At 44.7% G+C, this 19,804-nt stretch overlaps 1 protein-coding gene across 3 annotated transcripts in view; it reads left to right on the forward strand.

The window, feature by feature from the left end:
• ltbp1 (latent transforming growth factor beta binding protein 1) overlaps positions 1-19,804 on the forward strand; it is a 71,850-nt gene that overhangs the window by 34,868 nt on the left and 17,178 nt on the right. Inside the window, exons 9-17 of one of the 3 annotated variants that reach the window (XM_037464879.2) lie at positions 200-259; positions 2,044-2,166; positions 6,380-6,544; positions 9,448-9,621; positions 15,672-15,694; positions 16,170-16,272; positions 17,118-17,204; positions 17,469-17,594; positions 18,055-18,180. In XM_037464879.2, coding sequence (XP_037320776.2) covers positions 200-259; positions 2,044-2,166; positions 6,380-6,544; positions 9,448-9,621; positions 15,672-15,694; positions 16,170-16,272; positions 17,118-17,204; positions 17,469-17,594; positions 18,055-18,180 — 987 coding nt within the window. The remainder of the gene's footprint in view (positions 1-199; positions 260-2,043; positions 2,167-6,379; positions 6,545-9,447; positions 9,622-15,671; positions 15,695-16,169; positions 16,273-17,117; positions 17,205-17,468; positions 17,595-18,054; positions 18,181-19,804) is intronic. The other 2 variants (XM_037464882.2, XM_037464881.2) reach the window with 2 other exon arrangements.

Raw genomic sequence — 19,804 nt, forward strand, 5'->3', positions numbered from 1 at the left:
AACCTCCCTACCTTTACAGGCAAACCATGTCAATGTTTCTAGTGATCAGACTTGGTGTCTGACGAATGAACCTGTCACTCAACTATACCAAACCAGAAATGTTTTTCTAATGTTTCTAATAATCTGCATATTACTGTTTAAACATTCATAAATACATGACTGAAAGTTTTCTCCTTCCACTTTCTTCTCCCATTATCAGCTATTCCTCTGATAGATTGTCCTCAGGGTTACAGGAGAATCAACAGCACTCATTGCCAAGGTAAGAAACTAGTGGAGAGTGCATTTTTGAATGCTTCACTTCCACCTTTTGTTGCTTTCAGCGTTGTCGGAAACCATTTCCATTAAAAAACGTTTTACTAAGCATTGCTAACATATAATTAATATTTTTAGAATAAGGACCTGGGATACACTATAAAAAATTATAACACGGGTAGATGAAATCCAGCGCTCTGATTGATCGATAGCGAGTCACAGGGGGTGCATTATTCAGCGATAATGTACGGTTGCTGTTCATATTGACCTCAGCGTTCCATATCACTGCACACTAAGTAACACGTTAGATTTTGCGGGACCATTAGTTGACCTTTTGGCTTTCAGCTCATTGGCAATCGCTGGAAACCCCCCGGAAAGACAAATGAAATGGTGCAGGACATGTTATATCTCTGCTGCGCGTCGGGCCTAACTACACCCTCGAACTGTTACATTATTGCACGATAAAGTACAGCATGTCGTACCTTATTGCTTTATTAAATTCTCTGTAGTGTTTTCCAGGTTGGTTGTGAAATAAAAAAAACACGCTTTCAAATGAGTTATGATATTGTTTCATTAATAAAACATACAGAAGAACTGTACAATACAGCTGTAGAATATGCACTTTTTGCACAATATTCGCACAATTATGACATTTTTGCACCTTGTCATTCATATTTACATATACTGCTCCATGTATATTTTACACTGTACATTTATTTATATATACTCTGCACTTTATCTTCTCTCTTGCACTTCTGGTTAGATTTCTTTCTTCTTTTAGGTTTCTTTGTGTAGAATGGAAGTCACCATATTCACTACACACCTATTACCTCTACATCATGCCTTACATTATTTCAGTATTCAGTATTTATCATTTTCAGTATTTTCTTACTGAAATGATCTGACCTGTTAAAACTTTTTCAAAAATTCACTAGTGAGCTGGCACAGGAAAGTACATTAGAGTAGCTGAAAACATTAGACTTTTTAGCGCCGTGGTTCTAGAGACAGATGTCTGTCTATTGGTTGCTCTACCTTTTGATCCAGACCATGGCCCACCCTTTGGTTTCTGGACTGCTGGTTTGAACTACTGAGATGTTTTTGGAGAGCTTGGGAGAGACGTAAAGATATTTGATCATGCTGTAAGACAACAATTTTAATGGTGTAAATGTCTTTATATAACTGTTCAAATTGAGGTCTGAATCCATAACTACACATAGATTTGGGCTGGGTTTGAGGTTTTTAACATCAGCAATTTAACAGGAGCAATAAATCGAAATGTACTTGACATTAGGCTTAAGACCAGCTTAGCCTGTGCGTTTAAAAGAGTGGAGTATAAGGGCTTCTATGACAACGCAAGCTGTCAACTTTCCACCAAAAACAACTTACGTAGGCTTAGGATGAAGTTAATTTAAAAAAAACTAGCCAACATATACAATAAAAGACCTGGCTTTGTTGAGATTGTCTGTCTATCAATCTCCTCCACTATGTATCAGAACACCGGACATAGAAAAAAAAACATAATACTACATGTTAATGAAAATAGAAAGGTAATATATACTATTTCTTACTTGATATCCTGTTTTTACTTTGATAGGGTAATGCATACCTTCAATAAATAAGTATAACATGATGCTGAAGCTGCTGCAGGTGAAATTGGACGAAGGCACGGGATAGTAAAAGAACATCTTGATAGACCTGTGTCAAGTTTCTTTCCTTTATTGAAGTAGTGAATCTTGCAATGTTAGGAAATCCTTTGAAGAATCCCTTGAGTGACTGTGTTTTGATTTACAGATGTCGATGAGTGCCAGCTGCAGGGCGTGTGTCCTAATGGAAACTGCCAGAACAGTGTGGGCAGCTACAGGTGCATGTGTAAAGCAGGCTATGTCCCTGACCCCACACTCACCACTTGCATAAGTAAGTCCTACAATATAAGATATGTGTCATCGTTTTCTCATTGATTAACATCCAAACCTGGAGCCTCCAACTGTTTAGTTTTAGACAGAGCTCTTATATGATGAGGGAAGGAGATAACGTATAACATCAGGTGAACACAAAGAATGTATACTTGGGGTGCAAATTCCAAGCACGAGTGGGCCACCGAGAGGGCTTGCATATCTCCAATTCTTTTGAGGGAAGAAATAGCCAGCAGGAAGAGGGTCTTAAGAGCCACGTACTTCACTGCGACCTCTGCGATGGGCTCGAAAGGAGCACCGGAGAGACCTTCTAGTACGACGGCCAGGTCCCAGGACGGTACTCTAGTGCTGGATGCTGGCCTCAGCACGAATGAAGCGGGATACCAGTGGGTGTCTCCCCAGAGAACGCCCATCTAGTGGGGCATGAGTTGCCGATAGGGCCGCCACTTCCATATACTTTGATAGTAGACGGGGATAAACCTGTGGAGAAACTGGGTCTAGCTGTCGTTCCCCACACCAAGTGGCAAAGAGCCTCCACCTACCTGCATACGCCTTCCTTGTAGCGGGGGCTCTGGTCTCCACGGCCTCGGTCGAGAGACCGGATTCTAAGAGGCGGGCCCCCTCAGGGGCCACGCCCATAGTTTCCATAGCTCCGGGAGGGGGTGAACGATGGACCCCGACGCCTGCGACAGTAAGTCCTGTGAGGAGCAATATAAGGTCTGTGAACCATACTTGGGCCGGCCAGACTGGGGCTACCAACAGTAGATTGAGTCTCCAGTCCCCGGGCCTCGGGCCCTGTCTCGACAGGGCGTCTGCCCCCTGGTTTAAGTACCCTGGGATATAAACCGCTCTCAGTGAGTGGAGTTTCCTGAGCGACCACAGGTCGACCTGGCGGGCTAGCTTGTAAAGCGGCCGTGAGCGCAGGCCCCACTGATGGTTGATGTACGAGACCACCGATGTGTTGTCTGACCGGACAAGAAAATGCTGGTGCCTGAAACACTGCCAACATCTCCAGCTGGTTTATGTGCCAAAACTGGGTATGATGTTGCCACAGCTCCCAGGCTGAGTGACCACTCATGATCGCACCCCAGCCCGTGAGGGAAGCGTCTGTCGTGAGAGTGAATCGGCGACAGATCGCTCCTAGAACAGGCTCTTGGGATAAAAACCAAGGGTCCCTCCATATGGCCAGGGCCCGCAGGCAACGCCGAGTGACCTTGATCAGACGGCGCTGGTTTCCCCTCAGGGAGAACTCCTTGGCCCTGAGCCACCACTGCAACGGTATCAAGTGTAAAAGGGCTGCAAGGGATCACGTTGGATGCCGCTGCCAGTAGACCCAACAGTCTCTGAAACTGTTTCACAGTGAGTGGCTTGGCCTAGCTTGGCCTGCTTGACTGCAGAGAGGATCGAAGCTACTTGAGCAGGAGACAGATGTGCCCGCATCGTGGTCGAATCCCAAATAACGCCCAGGAAGGTGGTCCTCTGCACTGGGGACAGCACGCTTTTCCTGGCGTTGAGTCTCAGCCCCAGACGGTTGATGTGGGCGAGCACAACATCTCAATGTTGGGCCACCAGCCGCTCGGATGACGCTAAAATCAACCAGTCGTTGATGTAGTTCAAGATGCAGATGCCCTGGAGACACAGTGGTGCCAGAGCTGCATCCACGCACTTGGTAAACGAACGGGGTGAGAGGGCTAGGCCAAACGGAAGAACCCAGTACTGGTAAGCTTTGTCCCCAAAAGCAGACCTCAGGAACTTCCTGTGTTGTGGGAGGATGGGTACATGAAAATAGGCTTCCTGAAGATCTATCGTGATAAACCAGTCCTGGGACCTGATCTGTGACGTGATCTGTTTGAGAGTGAGCATCTTGAAGCTCAAATTCACGGCTGCGCGGTTCAATTGGCGTAGATCTAGTATTGGACGCAAGCCCCCATCCTTCTTTGGAACGATGAAATAGCGGCTGTAATAGCCCGACTCTCTGCATGGAGGTAGAACTCGTTCTATAGCTCCTTTCTGCAGCAGAGCCTGCACTTCCTGCTCCATTACCAGAGCCTGCTGGGGGTCCACCACTGTGGGTAGCACCCCTCCAAAGCGAGGCGACTGCCACCTGAATTAGATGGCTAACCCCTGTCGATTGTACGCAGGACCCATTGAGATACATTGGGGAGGGCTCGCCACTCTTCCCAAAACTCTCTCAGGGGCACCAGCCCCTCGAGGCTGGTCTCTGGAAGTCTTGGGTCTGCAGACGCAGCGCCCTGTAACAGTGCACTGGCAGGGACACGCTGGTCTAGTAGAACCGGAACCCTCCTTGGAGGGGGCGAACGGCCCTCGTGCTCGCGCTCGCTGGAACCGGCCATGCCCCGAAACGATGGCGGGGACAGCAGCCTGACTCCTGGAGAGAACCGGGGGGATGGGAGCATCGAGTAGTGCGGTGAAACCCTGACCCCTCCCCGGTGGGGATCACCCTCCGGGCCCTGGTAGTTATAGCGTCAGGGCCGCTTGGACGAAGCTTTCTTGGCGGTGGCCGTCCTCAGACCAGCCCTGCCGTGTAAAGGCCCCACCTGAGAGTGCCGTGCTACGGCCCAGCCTCGGCGAGGGGGTGCACGTAGTGCGACGCTCTCCTGCGCCAGGTGGTGCGCGCCTAACGACGGGCTTTATGGCGCCCCCGAAGAGGGTTGACGGGGAGAGAGGGGCATCAAGGAGGAAGGATTTGTCCGCAGGGAGTGCGTCTCATCGAGCCGTCCTCCTCAAAGAGGGCTCGACGAGAGAGACGCGTGCGCCACGAAAGGCGCTCGCAGTCTCCACAGCCCCCTCGAGGGCGAGTCCCTGTGTGCGAGTCCCTGCCCGTAATAAAACCTGTGCAAGGGGGGGCACACTGGACAAACCACTCAGCCATATTGGTAACTTCACACGCACTAGATGAAGGCACAGAGATGAATGGTCCTGCCCTTCGGGCCCCTTTATAGCTTCCTGGTCCTGGCGTCGCCCGCCTATGACGTACCAGCTCGCCATTGGTTAGATTTCACACGTGACGCGGTCACGCAGAGGCGTTTCCACGCAGCTCGAGTTCCCTGAGAGGGAACTGATCACGCTGAAGTGCTAAAGCCATCAATCTTGAACATGAATCGGTAGCAATAGTTAGCTGTGGTAGTTATCAGTTATCCTTGATTGACATGCTGTGAGCATGTTTTTTCCGTGCATACATTTGTTTGTGTGTCTGGGGCAAGTGTCCGTTCATATTGTAATGTCTGTTGCTGTTCACTTAAAGCCATATTAATATTAGAAGCATAAAATCATACTTTCTCAAATATAAAAAAATGATATTGCATACACCTATGGTACTTTAATATGAATCCTAAACAAAACATACATTTTCATTACTTTGAACATTCAACAATAAAATTGTGCTTTTTTGTATGGAAGTAAATCTGTGCCATCGGGGGTTGAAATAAAAAGGTGATTGAATTTCTAGCACTGAATATTTATGCATTGAAATGATGTACCTGAATGTTTTTCAACATTAAAACACCGCAAAAAAATTCAACCTAAAAAAATTCAACCTTTTTCTTTCAAGATCCGATGACACAGATTTACTGTGTCACAGAATTGGAGGCTACAATATTCAACCCAAAAAATTTCCACCTTGACACACCAACATCCGGGACACTAAAGAAGAGCAATCGATTCTAGATTCAAGATCAGGAGCGTGCGTCAAGCTAAAGGAGCGAGCACCCAAAACACCTTCGGCTTCGGATTGTAGCCATGTCCAATAATAAATGGGGCTTCAACTCTTCTATGCACTCTTCTGACTACTCCCACCATAAAGCTCAAAAAGCTGAACTGAGCCAAACTCTGCTGCATGCCTTCAATCCCAGCTGGTGCTTGACTTTGATAGTGCATGAAGAATTGGCATAAAAGGGATATTTTCCTACAACATGTCTGTGCTTTGAAGGTGTTTTCTGTGTTTAGTATCGACTTAAATTGTTTAAATAATATAATAGTTTGTGCCACCACAACATGTGGATTTCCAACTTCTGTATGTTAACATGTATTTTTCTCTACGCATTGGTGTTGGTTTAGAAATAGGTTTGTTCATTCAGGTTGCTTTGGTGAAGGGGACCATCTTTATTTCTCCGCTCTTTGTTCTCTTTTCCCCCCCATCTATGTTTTCTTCTATTTTGTGGTGCACTACTGCCCCCTTCTAAACTCTGCTTTAGCCAACACTGCCATCCAAGAGGAGAAAGGGCCTTGCTTCCGTTTGGTCAGCTCAGGGAGGCAATGTTTGCACCCAGTATCTACCATGCTGAGCAAACAGCTCTGCTGCTGCAGTGTGGGTAAAGCCTGGGGCCCTCGTTGTGACAAATGCCCCCCACCAGGAACAGGTAAGGCAAGTCCGACAGTTATCCTGTCATAATGACAAATAACTACCAAAGCTAAACTAGACTAATTTAACATTGATGCTTCCTGATAAAATGTACACGAGTTAAATATTTGTATATCTACTAGATATACAATAAACGTTTCCTGATTCCTGATAGATCGTTTTTTCCTATGGAACTAGTTCAATATCCCTTTTATCGGTTTAATCTAAATCAGGGCAAAATCTCTTGATTTAAGGTTCACACAGCTGTAATTAAACAGCCAATGTGTTTTGCTAGATACAGTGAATACACCTCGATAAATTCAGAGAGCTCCATCTTATGGACCCAGACAAGACAAAGCACAAATAGTGGATATTACTTCAAAGGTTGATGGCAGAAAAAAAAACGGCTGAGTTGCTTACGGCTTCCATTGAGATAAGTCAGTGAATAAAGCTAACGACCACATGGCATGGTTTCTTCAGTGTTGGGAAAGTTCACTCTCTACATGAACTAGTTCAAAGTTCAGTTCACAAATTTTAAAATGAACTAGTTCAGTTCATAGTCCAAACTTCAAAATATTTGAACTAAGTTCACAGTTCCAACTAGTTCAGTTCTTTTTCCATGTTGCTGCAAGCTATTATTTTTCAAAATTATTGCCACAGCCCATATAGAACCACAGACAGCAATTATTTGATCAGTTTTAACACTGAAGCTATGCATCAGATGTAATCTTCATATCCAATTTTGAATCCTTATCCAACCAGGGTTTACATTAGCATTGAGGGGATTGCTGCTTTAATGTTGCTGTCCATTCACTCCACACTAGCAGCAGCTGCAGCGTTCACCCCTACAGTACATTCTCAAACACATGCTGCTTGAATGGTCTTTTTTAAATAAGGAAAAAAAACATGACAGTTATCATTAAGGTGCAAATGTTTGCAAAGAAAGGTCAGATTCCTCCCATCCTCACCCACCTTGTCAGTAACTTCGTAAAACTCATTTAAATTATTATACGCCGTCTCTTTGCTACACGCTGCTGTCGCCTCCAGGCATTTCTTTTTTTTGATGACGCATGCGCGCTGCGACACTGGTGGCTGGTGTTGCCAGATTGGGTGTTTTTTCCGCTACTTATTAAGGCGCGTTTACGGTGTGTTTTCTATAGAAATCTGGCACCCTATTGAACAACGTTAACCTGAAAGAACGCGCCGTTCAGACACCAGAATGAACGAGTTCAAAGTAACGTTCATCGGCATGAATACAGTACGTTCAGTTCACGTTCGCCCAAAATATGATCGAGTTCATGAACTATTGTTCAATGAACGCGTTCAGGCACAACACTGGGTTTCTTTACCACGTGTGTTAAACTCCTCTTTGTCGGTAAGTCTGAGTGTGGGGGGACAGGTGTATTGGTTAGTGGCAAATGATGAGTCAGAAGAGAAGACTCATAGCAAAGCAGATGTTAGCTGCCACAGTGAGACATGGTACCAGTTAACATCATCACACAGTCAAGCCACTTGGAAACTGAATTCCTGCTCTGAGTAGATACTAGTTCCAAATACCGGTCTCATTTGTTTGTGCTCTCTTAAGACGCAAGCTGGAAAGGGGGTATAAAAGGCTTGCTCTTCTAGTTGAGCTGCTTGTGCTGGGAGTGAGGACTGGGAAGCTCTGGTCCAGCAAGCGTTGGACTGGATAACCCTAACCGCTGAAGGATGGAGAGCCTGAATCCTTAATCCTATCGTTTGATGGAGCAGAAAGAAAGTTTATTGGAGATGCAGCAGTCTTTACCGACCAGAGTCTGTTCAGTTGGTTTACTGGAGATACTGTCATCTTAACCTCACATCGAATGGAGTCGATTCAAAAGAACATTTGTAGAGGGGGGATCAACTCTGTCAGAGCACTGAGACCCTGTGGTGTCAGGGTGTGGTTTGACCAATCAGATCTCAGGGCTGTTTCACCAAGATAAATCCCACAATTTATGCCACAGGTCAGAGGTCTGCACAGACAGTGGGGCAGCATCTGGGCAGATGACTTTAGCTAACTAACTACTGACAATTATACACACATTTTAAATCTTAGCAAGCCATTGTTCCTAATACACAACGATATGGTGGTAATGTCTGGATCATAGTATAGTTACTGATTACAAAAAATAAAATAAAAGAGGGACAAAGAGGAAAAGAAAACAGAAACAAAAGCACAGGTTAGGTTTAGCTAGGTTAGTATGGTGGTTGTTTTATGAATTATCTATTAAGTTGGTATGACCCAGCGGGCCAGTTTCTGAAACCTAGAGGTGTAATTCAAAGAACCCTTTTTAAATGTACTGTGTTGTTGACCAGAATGAGAAACTCACATTTTCATCAACATCTGAGTCTTGTTCCTGTATGAAAATCAAATCTGCAGCGCCTGGTTTGCGACCCGGGTGCGACATCTGTGGAGAGAGTTGAGGAGGTTTAATATGGAATTCATGCAAACTGGCTGTTACGCGTGAGGTTGGGCAACTAAAGGGAGAATGTTTTGAGCTCTCTGTGTCTCCTGCTCCGTAGCAATCTGGTGGTGGAAGTTTTAAGTGCTCTAGCAGTAAGACATTCCAAAACTCAGCCTTGGTTCTTGTGCTATGGTGGGCCCGCTTATCCGGAGTCTGGTCGCAGGTTCAACGGGTGCAATAGGGGACCCCAAACTTCGCTTTCCCGGGCCACATCTGCCAGCTTTGACTGGGGGACACCAAGGTGTTCCCAGGCCAGAATGTAGATATAATCTCTTCTCCAAGGGGGCATCCTTACCCGCCACCCCAACCACCAACCCGGAGTAGGCCATCAGAGAACTACGGCTTCAGAAAATAATTGTTATTTCGTAGGGTTAGTAGTTTTACACTTCCTGTCTTCACTTGTATAATAGCACTTGTACCCTTTTGTATTACTTTATAGATAACTTCAAAGGCATCTGCCCGGGTGGAATGGGCTACACTGTTCTACCAAATCCACCTGTCAATAAACCAGTCATCAAATACCAGAACCCCAATGACCCACTACCCCCTCAACCTCTGCCAACGCCAGAGAGACCAGTGGAGGCCTTTGGGAAACCAGAAGGTATTATACCAGGTGAGTTCCTACCATTTAACATTACCGGTTCTTGTTTAGTAAATTTACCATAAATTGTTTGTGGCACACATAAGAAAACTAAATTAGCACAAGCCGCTTTTGTTTTTGTTGTTGCTTAATGTTTATAATACATTTATAATTGATTTTTTAAAATCAAATGCTGACTAATACGTTGTACAGTTATAGTATCTACATTTGTCATGTGTAAGACCCCAAATGGCACCGTGTTTTTTGAGCGGCTGCTTTTACACACCACAAATGCCCAACTCACCTATCCAGACAAAAGCTTCTTACTCTGAGATAACTGTTGTGGTCGATGTGTTTCTTTGACTATCCCTGTGTACTCTGGGTTTACTACGCGTTGATCAATTCTCCTTATGCCAACGGGAATTCTTCGGAGTGGCAAATGTCGACTTGAATGAGAAAAGATAAGGGCATAGAAGTGATCTATTATCTTCTTCCGAAAACAAAAGCAAACAAGAACAGAACTGACTATTTTTTTACTTAAAGGCAGCATTGTTTCCGTTCCTCCTGTGGCAACCAACGGGTGTGGGCAAAATGATTTTGCTCAGAGTCACGACTGGCTGCACCAAAAAAAGGGTACGGTTTATTTTAACGTACAAACAAAGGGAAAAGGGCAAAAACAGGTTCTTCCTCTTTTGAGGGATCAGGTCACTCGGTCCAACTCAGCTGTCTGGCCTTCGGTCTCCTCACTGTAGAAAACACAGAAAAAAACCCGGGGATTAACACTAGTGTTGTTACCTCCGACCCTCGTGCTTCAAAGCTTGTGTTGAAATATGAACCAGTGCAAGGCGAAGCAAATGTATCGGTGCTTGGTCCGTTCGCTGCTGATCACGTGATCAGTGACGTCCGAAGCTTTGTTCCGTCACGTGACCGCTTCGATTTGATTCAAATGGGTGCGAAACAGGGTTCAGGCTTGTCTGTCTGATACAGTCAAACTGATACAGTGTTGAGAGTAGCAAAGAGCAAATTTACAATGGAACCTTTTGGCAAAGAGGTCGCTCCGAGATGTGGGAGCCCTTCAGTTTGATTTCCTCTAACAAGGTTGGCAATAGGAAGGCAAAGTTGTATTGTGTAATTATTAATTAATTATGTAAGTTTATTATATCTCAATAAAAATCAATAATTTCATGCGCCATCCAATGTGTCCACAAGCACCTCAATATCCTGTCATAACAAACCTGTACAATCACTGCCCCACTGACCTTTCCTCTGTAAATCACTTCCCACATTCAAACAATTCACATCAGTCCCTATGACTGCCATGAAGTGCACATGCAGTAGGAAGCACTTGCTGGTATTTTAAATTACATGCCTTACATATAACTCTATACTATATGTGTGTGTGTATATATATATATATATATATATATATATATATATATATATATATATACACAATAGAAGATATATATATATATATATATATATATATAATTAATTAATTAATAGAAGATATATATATATATAGATATATCTTCTATTAATTCTACTGCTAGTATGATCACAAACATACATGCACAAAGGTGCAGAAAGACACATATGCACGTGTTTGTTCCACTTCTTCCCAATGTACAGAGAATTGAAATACACCAAGAAGGACACAATTCACACCTGAAAATCAATAGTTGTATTCATATAGGAATACATGTATTCATTCATGCAGACTGCAGACTACATTCATGCAGACTACAATGACGCAACCAGAGACACACAGGGCTTAACTACACTGGGGAGGTGCAAGTGATTGGACACAGGTGGAAACCATCATGGACACGATAGCCAATCACAGGGTCAAGGCAGGAAGTGAATCTAACCCAGGGACACAAGGGGCATTAAACTACAAAATAAGAGGAGACATGAACCCAAACCGTGACAGGAAATGTGTATTCAAACTGATAGGAATGTGTCTCCTGGTAGCCACACACATTATTGGCATAAACGGGGGAGATTTTCTGCAACCGTTTTGACCTTATTGAAACATGGGAAGTGGGTCTGTGAACTATTGGAATAATAATAATCATAAGGGGATGACTTTAACTAGCTCTGAGCTATATTTACAATGAAGGTGTTTCACATAGCAGACATGTTGTTTTTTCTCACAATCACAGAATAATTATCTTGTAAACTGCCCTCACATGATTGTTTAATCAAACTCGGCAGACAAAAGGTGTTTCGTAGTGGATATTTCCACCCAAAAAGGATGGGCTACTTCGGGAAAGGTTCACACAGTTGCCAGCTCTTGGACACGCTTCGCTAAAATGAATATAGTCCATTAAAAAGTTGTGCAATAAACTAACTATGTTGGTCTGCATGCATGCAATGCATCTGAGAGGACGCTGGCGCGTTTTGGCTGCCGCTTCTCACTCCGGTCGAAAAAGTTTGTTTGAAACTAAACGGTTTTTACGTACTGATTTTGCCTGGTACCGGTGGCATCTGACCCTGCCTCAAGATCTGGACTGTATCTCTGCCTGGTCGCCCGGTTCTGCCGCCTGTCACGGTGGAACTCTGCTGTGACCACCATCAAGCTAGCTCCCGGGGCTGCCTATGGCCTAACCGCGCTGTGTTCTGCTCGGGCAGCGGACTACAACCCGGACTACAACCCGGCTACCGGCCGACCTGCACTCCGGAGCAGCCTGCCAGCAATGCGGCTACTTTTCGTGGCTTTCTTGTTGGCCTCTCCGCGGCTGTTGCCATCCCCGGCTCCGTCCATGGCGCTTCGATACACGTCCTTGCAGCTCTTCAGATTCAACCACCGCGCACCTCCTTCACCGGATATCACAACAACTCTGCAACAACACTGCCTTCTCCGTCGTCGCCCCTACATCCACCGAGGCTCAAGACGCAGCCTTCTCTACAACCTCAGTGGCGAAAACAGTATTCCATCTCTCTGGTCCGCCCGCAGCTCACTCCCGCTCGTACACAGGAACAACAACATCCGCATACGTCATCTGCGTACTCATCACGTGACTTCATCTAACCTCCTGCCTGTCTCAACTTCCGCCACATGGACTTCACAACAAAAGCCTCTTAAAACAGCACTCTTCAATACAAGATCACTCAATAATAAAAGCCTGCTCCTCTGTGAATTCATCAATGACAATAAACTGGATATACTTTGTCTCACAGAAACCTGGCACAAACCCATGGAATATATTGCACTAAATCAGACCACCCCACCTGGTTACTCCTACATTGACAAACCCCGTTTGGACCGGCGAGGAGGCGGCATCGCAGTTATCCATCGCAGCGACATCTCCCTCCGCTCCATCTCCATCCCGGCTGTATCATCCTTTGAACACCTCGCTTTCAGACTTCCCGGCTCCCAATCACTTACCGCTGCAGTCATCTACCGCCCCCCCAAAAACTGCCCAGCATTTCTTTCAGATTTCACAGATTTTGTAACTCAGCTGTCCTCCATTTCCCCATCTGTTCTCCTTCTCGGTGACTTCAACATCCATATTGACTCCCCTACAGCCAAATTCACATCTGACTTTTTGGACATTTTAAACTGCCTCAGCCTCACCCAGCATGTTACTTCCCCCACACACAATCATGGACACATCCTGGACCTGGTTTGTTCCACATCCTCCCTCACCATACATAACCTGTCATTGACCGACCTCACAATTTCTGATCATCTGGTCATCACCCTGGACATTATTACCCCCTCTCCCACTGCCAAACACTCAAGAACAATTACATTCCGTAACCTGAAATCAATCAGTCCCATCGCTCTCTCTGCATCCATATCCCATGCCTTCACCAGTTCTTCGCTTCCCTCAGATCCAACTGCCTCTGATCTCGTCAACTTCTACAACCACACACTCTCCTTCTGCCTCAACCAAACAGCCCCCCTCAAAACTGCCTCAGTCTCCTTCTCCACCTCCGCCCCTTGGTTCACCCCAGATCTCCACAATCTCAAAAAACAAAAAAGACAACTTGAAAGGCTCCATAAAAAATCTGGTCTCATTGTCCATGCCCAAGCCTACAAACAAGCTGTAACCACATATAACTCCGCCCTCAAAACTGCCCGGTCCAACTTCTACTCACAACTCATCCACTCAAATTCTTCCAACCCCCGCACACTATTCTCCACTTTTGCAAAACTGACTAAACCCAAGGACAATATAACCTCCACATTCACTACTGACAAATGCAATAACTTCCTGTCATCCTATCATACTAAAATCCATACCATACACTGTTCACTTGCATCCACTTCCTCCGCTTCTCTTCCCTCTGAACATGAACACGCTCCACTCACACTCCATTGCCTTCCCTCCTTCTCTCCTCTGTCTCCCTCCGAAACCACCAAACTTCTCACAAACATGAAATTCTCCAACTCTCAGCTTGACCCGATTCCATCTTCCCTCCTTAAAACCTGCATACCAACTCTAATCCCTCTCATCACCAGCATCATCAACACTTCCCTTACCTCTGGATCTGTCCCATCCCCACTCAAACTTGCCTCCATCACTCCCCTCCTGAAAAAACCCGGCCTTAACCCTGACAACCTGGACAATTTCAGACCCATCTCCAATCTCCCGTTACTTTCAAAAATTTTGGAACGCGCCGTCATAACTCAACTCCACCAACATCTCCACTCCTCCCATCTCTTCGAAAAATTTCAATCCGGATTCCGTTCACACCACAGCACAGAAACAGCACTTCTTAAAGTTACAAATGATCTCCTCCTCGCCGCTGACTCTGGTTCCATATCCATCCTCCTCCTCCTCGACCTCTCCGCAGCTTTTGATACAATAAACCATACCATCCTCCTCCACCGTCTACAATCAATCGGCATCTCCGGCACAGCACTCCTCTGGTTCACTTCATACCTCTCCGACCGTCACCACTTTGTCTCTGTCAACAACTGCAACTCCCACACTTCCCCTGTCACCCACGGCGTCCCCCAAGGTTCCGTGCTCGGCCCCCTCCTATTTACCATCTACATGCTTCCCCTCGGTCGGATCATCCGCCACCATGGACTCAACTTTCACTGCTATGCTGACGATACCCAACTCTACATCGCCACCAAATCCATCACCCCGGTTATCCTCTCCACCATCACTGACTGTATCTCCGACATCAAAACCTGGATGGACAATAACTTTCTCAAACTCAACAGCAAAAAAACTGAACTCCTCATCACCGGCCCCAAATCTCTCCTCTCCTCTGTCCAGAACTTTACCCTCCACATCGACGGTCACAATGTCACCCCCTCCCCCTCTGTACGCAACCTCGGCATCATAATGGATTCCACTCTCTCATACCAAACGCACATTAACCACATCACTAAAACATCCTTCTTCCACCTCCGCAACATTGCCCGCCTCCGCCCCTCCCTTACCCAGTCAACAGCAGAAATCCTCATCCACGCATTCATCTCTTCCAGACTCGACTACTGCAATAGCCTCCTCTATGGACTTCCCACCACTCATCTCCAAAAACTGCAATACATCCAGAACTCTGCTGCCCGCCTACTCACCCATACCCGGTCCAGAGAACACATCACCCCGGTCCTCGAACAGCTCCACTGGCTCCCTGTTCAATATCGGATTCAATACAAGCTCCTCCTCCTCACTTATAAGTCCCTCCATAACCTGGCTCCGCCCTACCTCTCTGAGCTCCTGCAACAACACCAGCCCACCCGCCACCTCCGCTCAGCAGGCACCAACCGCCTCACCCCTATCATTCGCACTAACCGCCGAACCCTGGGGGACCGAGCCTTTGCCATCGCCGCCCCCACCCTTTGGAACTCACTCCCACAGCCCATTAGAAACTCTGACTCACTACCTTCCTTCAAATCAGTGCTCAAAACCCACCTGTTCAAACTAGCTTTTTCGTAAACCCCCTTTTTTGTTTTTTTCCCCCATGTAAAGCGTCTTTGAGTGTCCAAAAAAGCGCTATACAAGTTCGATTTATTATTATTATTATTATCCTCGCCATTGGTATGAATGGTTACAAGAAAATAATAACCATAAACTTACATTTCAGGGTTTTTGTTTTTGTTTTTCTGTGTTTAGTAGCAACAACTGCAGCAGATCAGGTAGGTTGAGCACCTTAAAGAGCAAATGCGGTCTGTAGCCGTTTACATGCACACAGTAACTCCTTAGTCGCTGTGGCATTGCAGAATACCCTTTGCATGTCAATCAGCTATTTTTCTGCATGACTTTGAGCTGGTCTGAACAGAGCAATGTGAACCTATGTTGTTTATATTAATGTAATTACCAGAATAAGATTTCCTGCACACTGTCAACAAACATATGCAGACAGAAGTCTATGTAGAAGTGGCAGTCATTGTTTGCAGCCTGGCTTGCTCGCTGAGCTCTTCATTTTCACACCGTACTCAAATTGCAGTCAGTTGCCATGCATTCTGAAGGCTAATCTGCTTCAAAGCACGCTTGTATTGCATGATAGATGCAGTGAACAGAGCCAAAATAATAAACTGAAAGTAATCTTTACAGTCCACCAATTGTGTTGACCTTGTCCATTCGCTATTGTTGTGTGTCTTGTCGTTGAAGGACCTGGTAGTTCCTATGGTTAGTAATAGACCAGTAGTTGAACCTATCCAGCCTCAGCTATCGCCAGGTGTTTCCACTGTCAGGATCGAAGCAGCCTTCCCAGGTGTCTGATTTACTACTCTATGGACCTTCTGGTTGGCCGTTTAGGACATCTCAGACACAGCTTGTCAAGCTAAAAGTACTTAGTCAAATTGGACTGTCATCCCGTTCAATGATCACATGGTGACCTGCCCTTTCGCTGTGACGTTGGAAAGCTAACGTCAGCATTATTTCAGCAAAAATGGGCAGAAAACATATCTTAGAAAAGCTTCTATGGTGTGTTTTAAGTACAACTAAGAATGATGAATGCTGCACAGAAGGTACAAATGAAATCACTGCTGACAAGTTTAGTGTGATGTCCTAAAAGGCAACCAGTACTGTAACCTTTTCTTATACTGGCATTAGAACAACTTGTTATTAATCAATGCATTTATTAATTCTTTTTTTCAGATCAATGCTATTTATCTATCTTCTTTGAGTGTTGAATCATTTCAAGCTACAATCCTGTTTTCAGAACATTAGAGCTGTTCTACTGATGACGCTGCCCATTGTCAGGGTCTTGTGATGAGTTTGCAAAGCTGCGTATGTTCCTTGATTTCCCCTAGTATTAAATAGTCTGATAGGATTGATATATATATAATCATGGATACATACAGGATTATTACTTTTCTTTCACACGTGAAACAATGGCCATTGTCCTTCTTTCCTAAAGCTGCACAACATATAGCGTCAACATTGTTATGTGAGCATCAGTAAAATCAACTCACAGGGCTACGCAACAACTTTTCTGGTGCTTGATACAAAATGAATATTAGAATACAATAATTACCTGCGTTCTCATATGTCCAGAGAATACATAAAAGAGAAAAATGAAATATGCATATTATTGTGATTTCTTTCATTCATTAGAAGTAGTTGAGAGGAGCTCTCCTCCTACACCAGTGGAGATCCTCCCATCTAATGCCGGCCAGGACATTGCTCCCACCCAGTCAGCTGGTAAGCTTCTCTGTTCTTTATGTTTCCCCTCATCTGTTGTGGGGTATACATACATACAAGTTGTATTTTAAGTTAGTTAACAAGTGAAGCACCACTAAACAGCTGACAGTTCCATGACCATCCTAACACGTTGGCTTTCTAACTGGTTGATTAACAAGCTGAGCAGCTTGATTGCTAAAAGGTTGGGGACCTCCGGCATGTACGACCCATTACTACTTCTAATACTGCTGCTGTGATGACATTCTCCTCTTTCTTCTGGGACAGAGGTGGATGAATGCCAGATCAACCCTTATATTTGTGGCCAGGGGATTTGTTACAACACAGCACAGGGTTACACCTGCCACTGTGATGAAGGATACCAGCTGGATGACACCCAAACCACCTGTGTAGGTGAGGAATCCAGTCCAGTGAGAAAAGGAACACATCTTTATTTTCATGAACATTCGTTTATATCCTGTATCAAGGGATACATCCATAGATTATTTATATTAGACTGGTATTGGAACGACACCCACACATTGTGGTTATTATTGCATTAGTAATTTATGATACATAAACAAAGTAAATGCACATTTGTCGATGTTTGCATATGCATAAAGTGAATGGAGCAGAGAAGAACAGTAGTTTACTCTAGCGCCCAAAACAGGCCGAGTCCTGAAAAACATATTTGTTTTTCCGCGAGCATCTTTGTTTCAACAAAACATTACCGTGGTTTATCTCTCTAGGAACAATTATATAAGCTTGACACTTTCCTTCAATGTCTACTTAATTGAGAATCACAGGTGTTAACAATGCTACTTACAGAATGGTGTTAATCGTGTAAATGTTGTCACACGGTTTGTGCGTCCAGATGCAGATGAGTGTTTGGACAGCACATCTTTGTGCTCTGGTGGTCGCTGCAAGAACACAGAGGGCAGTTTTCTGTGTGAGTGTCTGCAAGGATTCCTCGTCAATGAGGAGGGAACCAGTTGTTTCGGTACGTACCCTCAGCTCATGCTCACATGCTCAGATCGTTCACACACATTCATATACGTACACACGCACGTAACACGCATATATAATAGGCATCCAACATTTGCAACAGAAAAGAATGTAATGAGAACATGTTTAATGTTCATCCTTCTCCCCCATCCAAAATTGAATATGTTTCATGTATATTAAATGTACTTCTTTCCAAATTGCACATCACCTGGAAAAGAAAAAAATCCCAGTTTAAATGATGCAACTCGTCTGCTAGAGGTATTTCGCGACTATAAGGGCACTGAATTATAAGGCGCACCTTCAATGAATCGCAGATTTTAGAACTATTTTCATATATGGGGCGCACCGGATTATAAGGCGCACAGAATAGAAGATACTGCAGTAAAACGTTTGACTGGGGCTGCGTTATGCATCCACTAGATCGGGCTGTGCTAAATCAAACGTTATTAAGCGTTCTGAAAACTCTTCACTCCCATGGTAACGTTGTTCAAACGTTAATGTGGATATTAACAATATCTCTGAACCTCCAACTTTCGTTCTTGATTAATGAAAACATTCTTGGCAAATGCTTTGGTGCATCTTGCACCGAGAGGCAGCGCTGGGACAGACGGTGGACCGTCAGCGCGATCCCGACATCCAACTACGAGCTTTTTAACTACAGCAGCTTTAATATACGCTACTGGAGCTGGAACTACTGCGGCTGCTGGCACCAGACTTTCCCTCGTTAACCAGTATGGATCAACCAATTGACTTATTGTCGCGAAAATACGGTAATTATCGAGATAATAGCCAACAGACTTGCCCATAGTGTCCCAATGGGTGCATTGTTCATTACACACTACCAGGAAAAGGTACGGTGTTGATCAGCTGTACGATAATTTTGCTATCATCTGGGATCTTTGATCATTTATTGCATTTAAGAAATGTCCAATTCTGGCCCATAGCGCCAATGTTTCAGGCTTGGCAGCACTGGTCAAACCTGAAACATACTGTCATGTTGGATGACTGCAAACAACAGGGATAGGACTCAAATGCAGATAATGCTGTCTGACTGGTACCATTTGATGATACATGTCTCAGTGAAGATATGCTTATTGGCAGGTGCAAGTAAGGAAGCAGATAAAAGTAAAGGTAGGCATACAGCATGTTTAGATGTTGATACAAACAAAGGCAATGTTCACATGGTCAGGGTAATCAAAGAGGTGAGAAAACAAGCAGGACCCCAGGAAGCATTCCGGGGAACTGGACAGGTGCAGAGCAGGAGACCTCAGGTGACCGGTACAGCATCTCAAATCACACATGATGTAGAGTGTTTTACAGACTGTACTATACCTGCAAACCTTTTTTAAAATAGGTCATCCACGTGAATCATATATATCCAAAGATCTACATGGTTTGGTTTGCAGCAATGTGAAGTTTGATTAAGAAAATCATCTGCACCCAGCCTAATTGGCATGCTATATCATTCTATCATAATCATTAAAACTTCCATCAGAAACGAACACCATGAGATATAAACACCATCAGATACAACCATTATCAGATGTAACTACCATCAGATAGATCAGAGAATCGGCTAAACAGCTATTATTACATAGAGTTAAAGTCCTTAACTTTGA

Source organism: Pungitius pungitius, chromosome 13 (genome assembly GCF_949316345.1).
Source record: "Pungitius pungitius chromosome 13, fPunPun2.1, whole genome shotgun sequence".
Taxonomy (NCBI): domain Eukaryota; kingdom Metazoa; phylum Chordata; class Actinopteri; order Perciformes; family Gasterosteidae; genus Pungitius; species Pungitius pungitius.